General features: G+C 42.6%; 1 protein-coding gene across 2 annotated transcripts in view; it reads left to right on the top strand.

The window, feature by feature from the left end:
* Nucleotides 1-15,106, top strand: part of Bin2a (beta-galactosidase-like protein) — a 38,603-nt gene that overhangs the window by 10,604 nt on the left and 12,893 nt on the right. For both annotated transcript variants that reach the window (NM_001009524.2, XM_006242737.4), the window contains exons 7-13: nucleotides 1,086-1,178; nucleotides 4,186-4,267; nucleotides 5,250-5,314; nucleotides 6,018-6,102; nucleotides 6,893-7,030; nucleotides 9,746-9,826; nucleotides 10,425-10,531. In NM_001009524.2, coding sequence (NP_001009524.2) covers nucleotides 1,086-1,178; nucleotides 4,186-4,267; nucleotides 5,250-5,314; nucleotides 6,018-6,102; nucleotides 6,893-7,030; nucleotides 9,746-9,826; nucleotides 10,425-10,531 — 651 coding nt within the window. The remainder of the gene's footprint in view (nucleotides 1-1,085; nucleotides 1,179-4,185; nucleotides 4,268-5,249; nucleotides 5,315-6,017; nucleotides 6,103-6,892; nucleotides 7,031-9,745; nucleotides 9,827-10,424; nucleotides 10,532-15,106) is intronic.

Raw genomic sequence — 15,106 nt, 5'->3', positions numbered from 1 at the left:
TCTGGATCTTCATTTGCTTCTGCTGTATTCTTCATTGGAAAGATAAGAAAAGAAGAGAAGAAGCTGGATTTGAACGTCTTCCAGTGTTCATCAGCTATGGCCATTCAGTTTAAAAAGTTAAAACAAACCTTTAGTCTGTGTCCTTTATACTCCTCTGACACATAGCTTAGGGATCTAATGCTGGTTGCTTGCTCAGTATCTTCCTGTTTCAACTCTGTCTAAAGTTTTCCCTCAGTCACTATGGTCAGGTTTGGGTATGCAAGTACTTGTGACACAGGTTTGCACAGTCCTGGATGCTCCCACCTTGCAACCTGCATTCATGGACATGGAGTTGGATTCATTAGAGTCTATTTCCCCTTTATGCTAGGACAGGCACCTGGGGTTGTTCACATGTTCCTGAAGGAAGTTTGAAGACATGTTTCATAAGTTTGGCTATGCGGGTGAAGAGGGCAAGATGGTCTTAACTAGAGGGGCTGGTGGTCCAGCAAGTTAATGTTAACATAGCTCCTTAAGCCATTCAAATGACGAGAAGGAGGGAGATGCTGAAGGCGGGGATGCTTCTGAGTGGAAAGATCTGAGCTATGGGAAGGGTGACTCCAGGAGTTTGAGACCTCATGATCAACACACTAAATCTACAAAAAAATGAGATGAAAGTTAACTAGGGGTGTTTTTAAAAGAACTATTTTCGAAGCATTTGAAATCTCCCATAGAGCCACTGACATTGAGCAAGAGAAATAGCCAGGACCACGGTTCATTCTGGGTTGAATGTGTCTCTTTTGTTGTTTATTTTGTTATATTTTTTAAAAAAGAGACTTATTTACTTTTATGTGCATTGGTGTTCTGCCTACCTGTCTGTGGTAGGGTGTCAGATCTTTTGGAAATGGAGTTACAGAAATGGAGTTACTGCCATGTGGGTGCTGGGAATTGAACTTGGGTCCTCTGGAAGACCAGCCAGTGCTCTTAACCACTGAACCATCTCTTCAGCCTGAGTGTGTTGAGTTTTACCTGTGTGCCCAGCATTTAGAAAAATACTCTCCTTCTCCACCAGTATCTCACTCTCACGTTCTCATCTCCTTGACCCTCAGTATAACAAAGGAGGCCCCATCATTGCTGTGCAGGTTGAGAATGAATATGGCTCCTACTATATGGATAAGAAATACATGGAGTATGTGAAAACGGTAAGTGCTCCTTCAGTTCTAGCTGCTTCTTGTACTCCATTACGCTGTGGAACAAACGTGTCCTGTGTGTACTTGCCTGCAACTGTGAGGTATGAAGATTCATAGGGTCCACTTTTATCATTGATTTTTGGTATGGTCTAGACAGTGGCCTGGAAATATCAGTTTGCTCTAATATGAGGCAGAGACACACCCTAGAACAGCTCTATTTTCTAGACCATCCCAGCTTTCTTTTGTTGAAGAACTTTTACTTCTTTTACTTTTTTACATTTTTCATTACTTGAAGAACACATGGTAATACATTTATCTTCTACTTTCAGATATATCCATCCATATAGGATACTTACAAGTGGCATAGGATGCACACAATCAGATCTGTTGTTGAGTTGGGAGCGGTGAAGTTAGAGGGGTCTACAGTTCAAGATCACCCTCAGCTATATAGTAAATTTGAGGTCAGCTTGCATGACATGAGACCCTGTCTCAAAATACCACTCTCTTAGTTTCTTTTTCTGTCACTGTGATAAAATATTCTGATGATAGTAATTCAAGGGAGAAAGGGCTTATTTTACTAGCTTGAAATTCAAGACACAGTCCATCACGTTGAGGAAGTCATACCAGCAGGAACTTGAAACAGCGACTCACATCCCATCTATCCCTAGGAAGCAGCAGAAGATAAATGTTTGCATGTCAGTGCTTAGCTTGTCTTCTGCATTTTATGTAGCCCAGGATCCCCAGCCCAGGGAATGGTCTTGTTCACAATTCAGATGAAATGGAGATAATTTCCCATAGGCCTACTGGTGGTTTTAAATCCTGTCAGGTTGATAGTTAACCTTCACCATTGCAACCACCACTGCCAAGGACTTGTAAGTGAGAATTTGGGTTGTTCACCCTCATTGCTGTTACAGTTGCACTGGACCTGTTACACTGTTGTTGTTTATTTGTCCCATTTCCTGTTCCATGGTCCCTTTGCCTCCTGCTCTCAGAGTGACCTTGATCCTCCTGCCTCCTCCTCCCAAGTGATAGGATTAGGATAAAAGGTATCACTTTATGTGTTGTTGAGGCTTCAACCTAAGTCTTCGCTCATAATACACAGGCACTCAACCAACAGAGCCATTTACTCATAAAAGTACGAATTATAAAAGGTTTTACATTTGAAAAATTAGCCTTTATTTATATTCGTGTGTCTGTATGTCAGGATGCATGTTCCACCATTTACATGTGGTGATCAGAGGACACTTCAGGGGAGTCACTTCTCTTCTTCCACTGTATAGGTCTCAGGAATTGAATTGAAGTGACCAGGCTGGTCAACAAGTGTCACTCACCCAACTATCTCTTGGCAACAGTATGCCGTTTGCTGGATATTTTTACCATCCCATTTCCCAGAATCACCTGTTGTCTCAGTAGAAAACAATGCTGAATGCCAGTCTCCCTTCCTTGCTTGGACTTCAGCTTGTTAAACTCAGTCTCTGTCTAGGTTCTCCAAATAAGTCTTTAGGAAATATTTTGTCTCCGTTAGAACTGTCAGTGGGAATAAAAGCAGCCAGTTGTCTACGGAAGTAGAATTTATTTTTGTCTGATCACTCCTCATTCTCAAGCCTTCCAGATTGTCTGTGTTATATGGTCACCTAGTGACAAGCCACATGGTTCACTGGACTCGGATGAGACACCGAATCCTCATCAGACCCATGGGAACCAGAGTATAGTGGCACAGAGTGACAAAGGACATTCTGGACATTCTTACTTGAGCGACTTTTGGCTCCTTTATTTTTTTGAAATAGTCTTATAGAAAAACCATTTCCTGATACCAACAGAAGACTCGAGGGTGAATTCTAAGAATCTTGGTCCAGAAGACACACCAGACCACACAGTTGACTTGTCTTAGAACCTACAGCCATAATCTCAGCATTTTGTTTCTGAATTAAATGTCTCTTCGTCTTTTATCCATCTTGATTCAGGGTATCCCTAGAGTGTTTGTAGTTGAAGTGGGGATTTTATTTTTGGTTCTGGGGGTGTTAGAGACAGAGTTTCTTCATGCAGCTCTGGCTGTCCTGGAACTGGCTCTGCAGATTAGGCTTTTCCTGAACACAGACATCCTCCTGCCTCTGCCTCCCGAGTGCTGGGATTAAAGGCATGCGCTGCCACTGTCAAGGCTCAAGTAGGAACATTTATGGTTCCTGCAAGTGACAGTGCCACCATAGGTGGATTAAGCCACAGCTTCCCTGCCTTTTTCACTGACCTAAGAAACGATTGAAAAATGTGTCTCATGTGGGATAATTCAGAGACATTGTGAACAAAACATTCATTTCTGCTCTCTGGCTTAGAGAAACCCCAGAAGGTGCTTTGGGGAAAGCATTGTAATGAGCGATTCAGCTGCCCTTCAACCCCTTCCTTGAGGTTTGGAATTTGAACTGCTGTTGAGTTTGACTGAGGCTGGAGTTGTATTTTTGTTTTGAACTTTTTAACTTAAAAGTAGTTGCATGGGGAATGTCATAGTTAGGGTTTCTATTGGTGCCACAAAACACCATGACCAAAAAATGTTGGAGAAGAAAGCGTTTTTTTTTATCTGGCTTATACTTCCAGATCACAGTCCATCATTGGAGGAAGTCAGGAACTCAAACAGAGGCAGGACCTGATGCAGAAGCCATGGAGGGGTGCTGCTTACTGGTTTGCTTACCCTGACTTGCTCAGACTGCTCTCTTATAGAATCCAGAACTACTAACCCAGGGACAGCAGCACATACAATGGGCTGGGCGCTCCCCCATTGATCGCTAATTGAGAAAATGCCTACAGTTGGATCTCATGAAAGCATTTCCTCAACGGATGCTCCTTCCTCTCTGCTGACTCTAGCTTGTGTCAAAACCAGCCAGTCTAGGGAATTCAGCCTTCTTCTCCAGCTTTCAACTTCACTGTGGTATTTTCCAGGGCCATAGCTTGTTTTATTCTACTGCCAGGAAGAAGAAATCTCGTGGGACTAGAAGCAATCTATTTCCCTTGCTGAATTTCTCCTTAGGCTTTAGTGTCAAGAGGGATCGATGAGCTGCTCATGACGGCAGATGATGGTGTGAGTCTCAGAAAGGGCCACTTGCAAAACGGTATGGTTTTGGTTGCATATATTTCTACACTGACCAAGTTAAAAAGGCACAGGTCTGTCTGATGCTTTGTCTTTCTATTTCCTGCTAGTGAGGACTTGTGTGCAAAACTGAGTTAGGAAGTAGGACCCAATCTCGCTGCATAGAAGCTGTAATGATGACCAGGGAGTTACTCAATTCTTTCAGCCTTTTAGTGGCCTGGCCCTCGGTTCAACTATGGCCAAAGTGAATATTGTCTCTAGCACTGACAAGTGACCCTGATTGGACAAAGAATGGAGGTGTTTCATTTCAGAGTAGTCTTGTGATGGGTCCAGCCCTGGCAGTTCTCCAAACAAATGAATCCAGAGAATGAAAGTAGGGCTGGGATTAGTGTGTCAGAAGGCAAACTTCTCACTAGTAGTAGAGCAATTGCTTGGCATGTGCCCATGGATTCAACCTCAGGAGCAAAAGAAGAAAACAATGAATGCATAGACCAAGAAGGAGAAACGTAATTTCTAAATCCTTTCCTCTAAGCAATTTGGTCAGCTCCATTCTCTTCCAATGTCCTTTCTCCTGGTCTTATTGGTGGTCCTTTCTGTTGTAGTAGGAAATTAGTGTTAGCATTCTGAATTAGAAGTCAAGCATGAGAGAGGTCTGAGGTTTGAACCCCACAACCAAAAATGTCAAGTTTTGGAGTCTCGATATCTTCATTTGCTCTTCATGCATGGGTTTGTGCCACGTGGCATGTTTTAACTTTCCAGATCATCATTACAAGTTCTAAGTGAAGGACCATGTGTGAAATTCCTTTGTATGTGCTTACATGGCTATAAGTATAGCCACATATCTTTATTGCTAGCTCTGGCTATGGAAGTATTGAAGTGAGAATCTGGGAGGCATAAGTCTAAGAGGTGTGGACTGGACTCCTCAACCTGGCTGTGGGGGAGTATTCTGCCTCTGCCCCTGTGTGGTCATGGCAGGTTCTCATGTATGTTCTTCCGTCCCACAGTACTGGCCACTGTTCGCATGAAGAATATAAATAAAGAAACATATGAAGATTTCAAATTCATTCAGGTAAGGGCCTTTCAGACATGACAGATGCTAGTTCTTGCCCCATGCTTGATTTTTTGTCTTCCTTGTTCAGAAGATTCTTAGGACTAATTAGTTTAGTTAAAATTGGAATCTTCACTGTCCTTCAGTGTCTATTTTAGGTGGTTTTTAGGTTCAAATTGTATAAATCCAGAACACTTGCTTCACAGGCCATAGTGTTGAGTATTATAATCCTAACTTTTGTTCACTCTGATTTGTACAACTTTGCTCAAGGCTAGCATTTGTCATAATCCTTCCATTGATGCAGTCCCTGTAGCATTAAACATTTTTAAATTCTACCTCTGTGTCAGGCATTTCTTACTAGCTCTCTGGTCATCAAGAGAATGAAAGATTCTTTTATTTTCTTTCCTTCTTTCTTTCTTTTTTTTAAATAAATTTCCAGCTTTTACTTTTAGGATATCTTGAAAGAGAAATATTGAAATGGCAGGTTCCCCCCCCCCCCCCACCTAACAAAAAGCTTGGAAAAGATGACCACATGAAGAGACCATGGGGCTGGGAAGATCATCTGAGAGTGGGAGCATGGGACTCAGAGCTCTGAGAAGTTTAGGGTGTTTTCAGTTAAAGTGCACACGCGAGCACTGGGCTTCAGAGCTCCCTTGTAGGCAGTTCAGGGTTTCAGAATTACAGAAGAACATCCTAAATTGCCACTTGTTTTGTTTTCCCTCAGGGTAGAAGCCCTATTCTGATGACGGTATATACAACCAACTCTTTTGACACATGGGGAGCTCTCCGCCAGCTTGGGGATCCACAGAGTGAGTCCTTCTTCCTGACCTTTTCAGGGAAACTCGACAACAGTGGCACTGGGCTGTTCTCTTCTTGCTCATTAGTGACCTTGAGGTTTAGGGGACAAGGTTACCAGGTGTTGTATCATATAAGTATCAGTCTGGATAAGTAGATGGCTCCTAGACATCTGCTCAGATGAAGAGGTCATAGAGTAGGAACACTTCTGGGGGCCATTGCAATAGGAACTTAAGTTTCTGTGGTTTTCATTTTAAATACACTTCTCCAAGGCTAGAAAAGTAATGGGATTGAACCATTCCACGAGACAGAGTAACACAATGAAGGCATGCTGGGTATAGAAGTAGGTAGTTGTACAGCTCCAGCTTATCTGATTTTAATTCTTTTGCTCTCCCTGGGGAATTGATAATGGCCACTTAAATGGAGTTGAAGGTAAATGTGACTGTTGCCACCTTTTCAGGTAAGTCGCTATGAGAAGCTGGTGAGTGCCTTAGAGATAGTAAGCTGGAAATAGGTCTGCCCCCGAAAAAGTCATGAGCTGTGTTTGATACACAGTTTATGTGCTAGAAAGAAAAATTCACCCAAATATGAAACCTAGAGAAAGAAGTAATAAGTGACTTTGGATTTTGAAAACAAACACCACCAGCTACTTCAGTCAGTCCTGGTCCATCTAACATGTTTTTCTGGGGATGCGTTCTAAGCAGATCTTGAAGATTTCAGGTTGAGATAGTTTGATAACCTCTGAGCTGGGAACCCTTAAATCTTGGTTCTGGCTCTGCTTTCTCCCTGTCTTGCTCTCTGCAGTGTTGATGAAGGATGTGCGTGAGATCTTCAACCTTGGGTTCTCCCTCAACTTCTACATGTTCCAAGGTGGCACCAACTTTGGCTTAATCGGTGGTGCTCAGTCTGCAGAGGGTTACACACCTGTGGTAACCAGCTATGGTGAGTATTGGTCCTCAGAATTACCTCCAACCTAGTCTGCCCCCATTGTGGAGTCTAGAACATAGTAGATTAGGGAAATCTCTGGAACTGTTTAACTGTCTTAACTTTAACATGTGTTGGGAACTGAGGATTTGGTATTTGTCATGACCTCACTAAATATTGGGGTCTTGGCTTTCTGGGACTTTGTGAGCAGACAGGTTAGTAACCTTTGTCTTGCTTATGTGCTTCACGGAACCTTCCTTTAAACAGCTCTGTGTAAAGTCTGTTGCTTTGGATTTTCTAAGAGAACCACAAAATGTAGCCTCCAAATCTCCTCAGAGACCAAGGGGGAAGTTAAGGGTGAAATAAAGCTAACGTTCATCTAGAAAGATGAGGTCTCATTTTCCTTTACATCATTACCATCCTCGATTCTTTTTAGTGTAATTTTCAGACAGGTGTGTCTTGGTGTCATGGTTTTAATTTGTGTCTTTCTAATAATGAGTAAAGATTTTGAGGATCTTTCCATTTGCTGATTCACCATTTTTTTGTTTTGTTTTGTTTTTGTTTTGGTAAAGTAACTACATACCTTTGTCCCATTTTTTTTAAATGGCAACTTTTTGTTTTTTGTAATTTTGAAAATTTTAAAAACATGAGCTCTGGATAGAAGGCCTTTGTCAAGTATATGCTTTGCAAATGTTTTCTCGCAGTATGTAGCTTATCTTTTTATTGCCTCCATAGTGTGTTTTGAAGATCAGAAATTTAACACTTTAATAAAAGTTTTAAGTTATTAAAAAAACAAAAGAAATTGAGGTATGTAGCAATGGGGGATTCCAGGAAGGCAAGAGACTCCCAGGTGCCAACAGGGATGAGATTAGCTGAAATGGTTAGGGAAGGCCCTAAGTTGGGAGATGGGTCCACCCACTCATCTACAAATTTTCAACCCAGAATAGCTTCTCTCTAAAGGAAAACAGGGACAAAGTGTGGAGCAGAGACTGAAGGAAAGGTCATCCAGAGACTGCCCCACCTGGGGATCCATCCCATATGCAGACACCAAACCTAAACACTATTGCTGAGGCCAAGAAGTGCTTGCTGACAGAGACTATTTAGCTGTCTCCTGAGAGACTCGGCCAGAGGCTGACAAATACAGAGACAGATGCTCATAGCCAATCATTGGTCTGAGCACAGGGACGCAAAATGAAGGAGTTATAAAAAGGTCTGAAGGAGCCGAAGGGCTTTGCAACCTTATAGGAAGAACAAAATTATCAACCAACAAAACACCCCAGAGCTCTCTAAACCACCAACCAAAGAGTACACATGGAGGGACCCATGGCTCCAGCTGTGTATGTAACAGAGGATGGCCTTGTCTGCTATCAATAGGAGGAGAAGCTCTTGGGCCTATGAAGGCTTGATTCCCCAGTGTAGGGGAATGCCATAGCGGTGACCTTGAATTTGGAGATCTCCTTGCCTTATGCTCCTGGGATTCATAGCTACTTTGCTTCAAGATCTCCATACCAAGATCTAGGGTCAGAAACTTGTATCTCCCAGCCTCAAGATCAGGATCAAAGCAGACTAAGACTGTTACAGAAATCCACACTTGACCAAAATTGGGGGAATGTTTAGCCCTCAATGGATGCATTCACAACAGAACTCCTGTGCCTAGATCTCAGGGGACATTGTAATTGGTAATCCAATATCTAGAAGTCATCTATGAAGGAGTCCTTGGCTGAAGAAAAGGCCATCCAGAGACTGCCCCACCTTGGGATCCATCCCATATGCAGCCACCAAACCCAGACACTTGCTGAAGCCAAGAAGTACTTGCTGGCAGGAGTCTGGTATGGATGCCCTGAGAGGCTCTGTCAGAGCCCTAATGATACAGATGAGGATACTTACAGCCAACCATCAGACTGAGTACAGGGACAATAATGGAGGGGTTAGAGAAAGGGCTGAAGGAGCTGTACCGGTTTGCAATCCCATAGGAAGAAAAACAATAACAACCAACTAGATATCCCAGAGCTCCCAGGGACTAAAGTATCAACTAAAAAGTACACATATGGAGGGACCCATGGCTTCAGTTACATATGTAGCAGAGGATAACCTTGTCTGGCATCAATGGGAATAGAGTTCATTGGTCCTGTGACAGCTTGATGCCCCAGCATAAGGGAATGCTAGGTTGGTGGGGCAGGAGGGGGTGGGTGAATTGAGAACCATTCTTGTGGAGGCAGGGGGAAGGGTGTGGAATTGGGGGGTTTGAAGGGGAAACCAGGAAGAGGGATAACATTTGAAATGTAAATAAACAGAATAATAAATAAATATAATAAAATAAAAATATGTTATTCCCGTCACTGCTATACCATTTTCCCTAAAAGTGAAAAATTCTGCAAAGCATAGGTAAATGTCAGTAAAATATTTTTGAATACTATAAATCTTTTTGTAATTAAAAAAAGTAAAAGAAATTGGATAGGAAGGATAGGCTACTGCGTTGGAGGGCCATGGATTGCTGCTGGGACCTACTGTGGCTGCACAGATTGGTGAGGTTTGCCTCCTGTTAACAATCCCCACCCTTATTAAAACTCAGCAAATGCCTCTTAGTTTGGACCAACAGACATATGAAATTCTATTATCACATACCCAAAAAGCACCACCCCCAGATTGCTAATGTTTTTTTTCTTCTTCAGGAGAAAGGAGTCAACCGTAGGTGTTCTTGGGGGAGATGACACATTTCTCTGTTTTCTTTAGACTACTGTGCACTGATAACAGAAAATGGAGACTACACACCCGAGTACCAGGAATTTCAACGTTTTTTCCATTCTGTTACAGGTACTCAGCAGCAATTCCAGTCTGAGTGGTGATGGAGACCTCCAGGGGGATCTGCTCTGGGCTGAAGGGAGGGAAGGAGTGGAGGAGACATTTTGGGGAGAAACCCAATTTGCTCCATGTTGTCATGGGTATTGGAAATGCACGAGATACAGGTTCTGCACTTGTGTGCTCAGCACAGGACCATGTTGCTTGGTCTTGGTTGTGCCTGCAATCCTCTAAAACTTCTAAAAGCTAGAATCTCCATCCCCCGTCTGCACTATTCAGTAAGCATGACTTGGTTGAGGTGGAGAAGTAAGGGTAGACTGTGAAAACCTGGGCTTTAGGAGATTCTAATGAAGAGTTAGGCTGAGATCTCTAGATCTAACAGCCAAGGTCAATGTGCTCCTCTTTCTCAGACAATAAGGGGTACTTCCTAGGACGTTTAAGGATGAGAGGATCTTTATTCCGTTAGCACCTGTCTTAATTCTTCCTGGAATTAGGAAAGACTACATGACTGGGTCTTTCATTTGTGGAGGCTATGGGATAGCAGGGAACTTGGTGTCTTCCAATGGGGTTGTGGCAGGTCCCAGGATTGGCAGCTATGTGCTTTCCATTGCAGATTTTAGCCCGCTCACTCGACCAAAAGCTACACTGACGTTTGCCTATCAACCACTAACATTATTATATTACATGACCCTGTGGGAAGTCCTGCCCTATCTGGTCAAGGTGCGTGTTTCTTGGGTATAGACACATGCTATCACTCTAGGCAAAAAGGGATGGGAAATGAAGAGCTCAAAGACCAAGCAAGGAGTAGAAGATTAGGGAACAAAAGTAATCCTTGAAAGTTTTAGTTCCTTTCCAAGTTTTACAGCTAAGAATAGAAAACCAATTGTATGAACTCAGATTAGACTAAATTTGAAGAAATTGTCTAAACTTGTGTAATACTGGAAAACAGTCCCTTTCATGATTCAGCTTAATGATTCATTTCCCTCCCTCCCTCCCTCCCTCCCTCCCTCCCTCCCTCCCTCCCTCCCTCCCTCCCTTCCTCCTTTCCTTCCTCTCTTCCTCCCTCCCTCCCTTCCTCCCTCCATCCCTCCCTCCCTCCCTCCTTTCTTGCTTTCTGCTTTTGCTTTTTTTTTTTTTAAAGATTCTTTTAATGTGTATGAGTGTCTTGACTGCATGTTTATAAATGAACCACGTGTCTGTCTGTGGAGTCAGAGGAGGGTGTCAGATCAACTGAAACTGGTAGGAACTGAATTCGAGTCCTTTGCAAGGATAAGGCACTGATATTACCACTGAGCTATCTCTGCAGCACTCTCCCTGCTTTCTTAGGTGTTAGAATAGAAGTACATTGACTAGACCTATAGTAATGATTTTTAAAATCCTTTTATTGGTTGCAAATTTCATATCATGCACCCCAGTCCCACTCATCTTTCTGTCTCTTCATACTTGTCCTCTACCCTTCCAATCTCCCCACCAACAGTGAAAAAATCTTGTTGTTGAATCTGTAGTGTGTTACAGTGTGTCCCACAGTATACCCCTTTGTTCATACTTCTTTGCTTGCAAATGTTCATTGCAATGACTTGTTGGTCTGGTACAAGGCTCTTGGCTTCTGCTACTCTATCAATGCTGGAACCTCACTGGGATTCCTCTCAGATATCTGATTGTTGTCCTAATGTCCTTCAGATCTGAAGGATTGGCCCCTCATGCATTCCAGCAGTTCATCGATTGGATAGATGTTGAGGCAGGCCAATTTGAAGCCTTAGATTTGGGCCTGGGAGCTATTTAGTCAGTCCACCTGTTTCCTGCTCTCACGCCCTTGGTGCCAGCCCACCAACAACCACCTACAACCAGGGCCAGCTCTACCTGTTGCCTGGGCGAGGTGTAGGGCCCATGCTCTTGAGTGATGCAGCCGGTGAGGGGCAGGGACAGTTCTCCTTCCTGCAAGGGGTAAGGATGGGGAGAGCATCTCTCCCTCACCCAGGGCAATGATTTTTAATCTTTTTTCCATATAGAGATGCATTATTTAAACCCATGATTAAGTTCAATATATAAAACATAAACTAGGTTAGTCAGGGTGTTACTTCTACAGCACTGAACTTTTCTCTCCTGGAAGGGTCAGTCATCCCTTCTCTAGGATGTTTCTACTCTTAATTTACCTCTAGGGTTCCCAGGAACACAGATGGAAAACTGGTCTAAGGAAACATTGTACACTCATTCTTCTAGAACCCACCACATATCAGTGTTTTGAACTGATGACAATGTTATTCTAGACAACTTTAAGTCTAATGAGTAAGAATAATAATTGGAAGGCCATGGGCCATGGGCCATACATAGGTGGAGGAAGTGAGATTTTTTTTTTACCATTGTCATAGAAATACTGTCTATGTGCTGTACAGTCATAGTAGTTCAGGGAGACCTTGGTCAAGGTGGTATTAAGACCGAAAGGCTGAACAGAAGCAAATGACATGACAACAGAGGTAGAGAAACTGAGGCACTCCCAGTTCCGTTTATAAAGCCAGGAAAGGGTATGTGTTTGTGAACTGGAGTTAGGACAGTGTCACCAAAAAGCCAGGCAACACAGAAGGAGCGGCTTACAGACTTGCAAGAGCATTTTGGGTTTATGTTGTGGTGGGAATCAGACTCAGTACACTCTCTCAGCTAAGCCTCATATTTTCTAGTTCTGCTATTATTTACTTATGTTTTTGGGACAAATTCTTGCTTTGTAGGTCAGGCCGGCCTCAACTTCATAATGCTCCCTTGACCTCCTTTGAGCTGGGATGACATGTATGCACCACAATGCCACTGTTTTTCTCTTGTGCGTCTCTGCTTGTGAGTTCACTGTGGTGCTTTTGTGTATCATATCCCCAGCACTGGAGAAACTGCTTCCGTTTTCCCTGCTTCTCAGTGAATATAAGTTTCCCACTGGCCGCTTACCCAGTGGGTTTCAGCAGCAGTTGACCTTATTGCATTGAAACTAACCATGCTGGGAATATTTACAGTACAGAAATAGAAAGTCAGTTGCCAAGAATTTTGTAGGAAATCTCATATTTTAGGGAATTATTATTAGCACTGTTTTTATTGTGATTTTATTATTGTAGTGATGACTTTTATTTTTTAATTTTTTTATTAAGTATATTTCTTTACTTACATTTCAAATGTTATTCCCTTTCCTGGTTTCCTGTCCAGAAGCCCCCCTCCTGTCCCCCTCCCCCATACAGGTATTCCCCCTATACATCCCCCTTACTGCCCCTCTCACATTCCCCTGGACTGGAGGTCCAACCTTGTCAGGATCAAGGGCTTCCCCTTCTGCTGATGTCCCAACAAGGCTATTCTCTGGTACATATGCAGCTGGAGCCCTGGGTCAGTCCATGTATAGTCTTTCCATAGGGATTTAGTCCCTGGAAGCTCTGATTGGTTGGCATTGTTGTTCTTATGGGGTTGCAAGCTTTTAATCCTTCCTCTAATTCCCCCAGATGCGGGCCTGTTCTCAGTTCAGTGGTTTGCTGCTAGCGTTGACCTCTGTATTGGACATGATCTGGCTGTATCTCTCAGGAGAGATCTATATACAGTCCCTTTCAGCATGCATTTTTTTTTTTTAGCTTCATCAATCTTATCTAGTTTTGGTGACTGTATATATATGGGCCACATGGGTGGCAGGCTCTGAATGTCCATTCCTTCAGTCGCTGCTCTAAACTTTGCTTCCATATTTCCTCCTATGGATATATTTTCTCCTTTCAAGAAGGAGTGGGACTATCCACACTTAGTTATTCTTCTTCTTGAACTTCCCGAGGTCTGTGGATTGCATCTTGGGTAATTGGAGCTTTTGGGCTAATATCCACTTATCAATGAGTACATACCAAGTGTGTTTTTCTGTGATTGGGTTACCTCACTCAGGATGATATTTTCTAGTTCATTCCATTTGCCTATGAATTTCATAAAGTCGTTTTTGATAGCTGAATAATATTCCATTGTGTAGATGTACCACATTTTTTGTATCCATTCCTCTGTTGAAGGGCATGTGGGTTCTTTCCAGCTTCTGGCTATTATAAATAAGGCTGCTATGAACATAGTGGAGCATGTGTCTTTGTTGTATGTTGGAGCATCTTTTGGATATATGCCTAGGAGAGGTATAGCTGTGTCCTCAGGTAGTGGAAGGTCTAATTTTCTGAGGAATCTCCAGACTGATTTCCAGAGTGGTTGTAGCAGTTTGCAGTCCCATCAACAATGGAGGAGTGTTCCTCTTTCTCCACATCCTCACCAGCATTTGCTGTCACCTGAGTTTTTGATCTTAGCCATTATCACTGGTGTGAGGTGAAATCTCAGGGTTGTTTTGATTTGCATTTCCCTTATGACTAAAGATGTTGAACATTTCTTTAGGTGTTTCTCAGCCATTCGGCATTCCTCAGCTGTGAATTCTTTGTTTAGCTCTAAACCCCATTTTTTTAATAGGGTTATTTGTCTCCCTACAGTCTAACTTCTTGAGTTCTTTGTATATTTTGGATATAAGCCCTCTATCAGTTGTAGGATTGGTAAAGATCTTTTCCCAATCTGTTGGTTGTTGTGTTGTCCTAACCACAGTGTCCTTTGCCTTACAGAAGCTTTGCAGTTTTATGAGATCCCATTTGTTGATTCTTGATCTTAGAGCATAAGCCATTGGTGTTTTGTTCAAGAAATTTTCTCCAGTGCCCATGTGTTCGAGATGCTTCCCCACTTTCTCTTCTATTAGTCTGAGTGTATCTGGTTTGATGTGGCAGTCCTTGATCCACTTGGACTTAAGCTTTGTACAGGGTGGATCGATCTGCATTCTTCTACATGTTGACCTCCAGTTGAACCAGCACCATTTGCTGAAAATGATATCTTTTTTCCATTGGATGGTTTTGGCTCCTTTGTCAAAAATCAAGTGACCATAGGTGTGTGGGTTCATTTCTGGGTCTTCAATTCTATTCCACTGGTCTATCTGTCTGTCTCTGTACCAATACCATGCAGTTTTTATCACTATTGCTCTGTAATATTGCATGAGTTCAGGGATAGTGATTCCCCCAGAAGTCCTTTTATTGTTGAGGATAGTTTTAGCTATCCTGGGTTTTTTGTTATTCCAGAAGAATTTGCAAATTGTTCTGTCTAACTCTCTGAAGAATTGGATTGGTATTGTGATGGGGATTGCATTGAATCTGTAGATCGCTTTTGGTAAAATGGCCATTTTTACTATATTAAAATACTAATCCATGAGCGTGGGAGATCTTTCCATCTTCTGAGGTCTTCTTCAATTTCTTTCTTCAGAGGCTTGAAGTTCTTATC

The sequence above is a fragment of the Rattus norvegicus genome, chromosome 8, assembly GCF_036323735.1.
Source record: "Rattus norvegicus strain BN/NHsdMcwi chromosome 8, GRCr8, whole genome shotgun sequence".
NCBI classification, from domain to species: Eukaryota; Metazoa; Chordata; class Mammalia; order Rodentia; family Muridae; genus Rattus; species Rattus norvegicus.
Note: the sequence above shows the minus strand (reverse complement) of the source record. Positions and strands in the feature narration are given on the sequence as shown.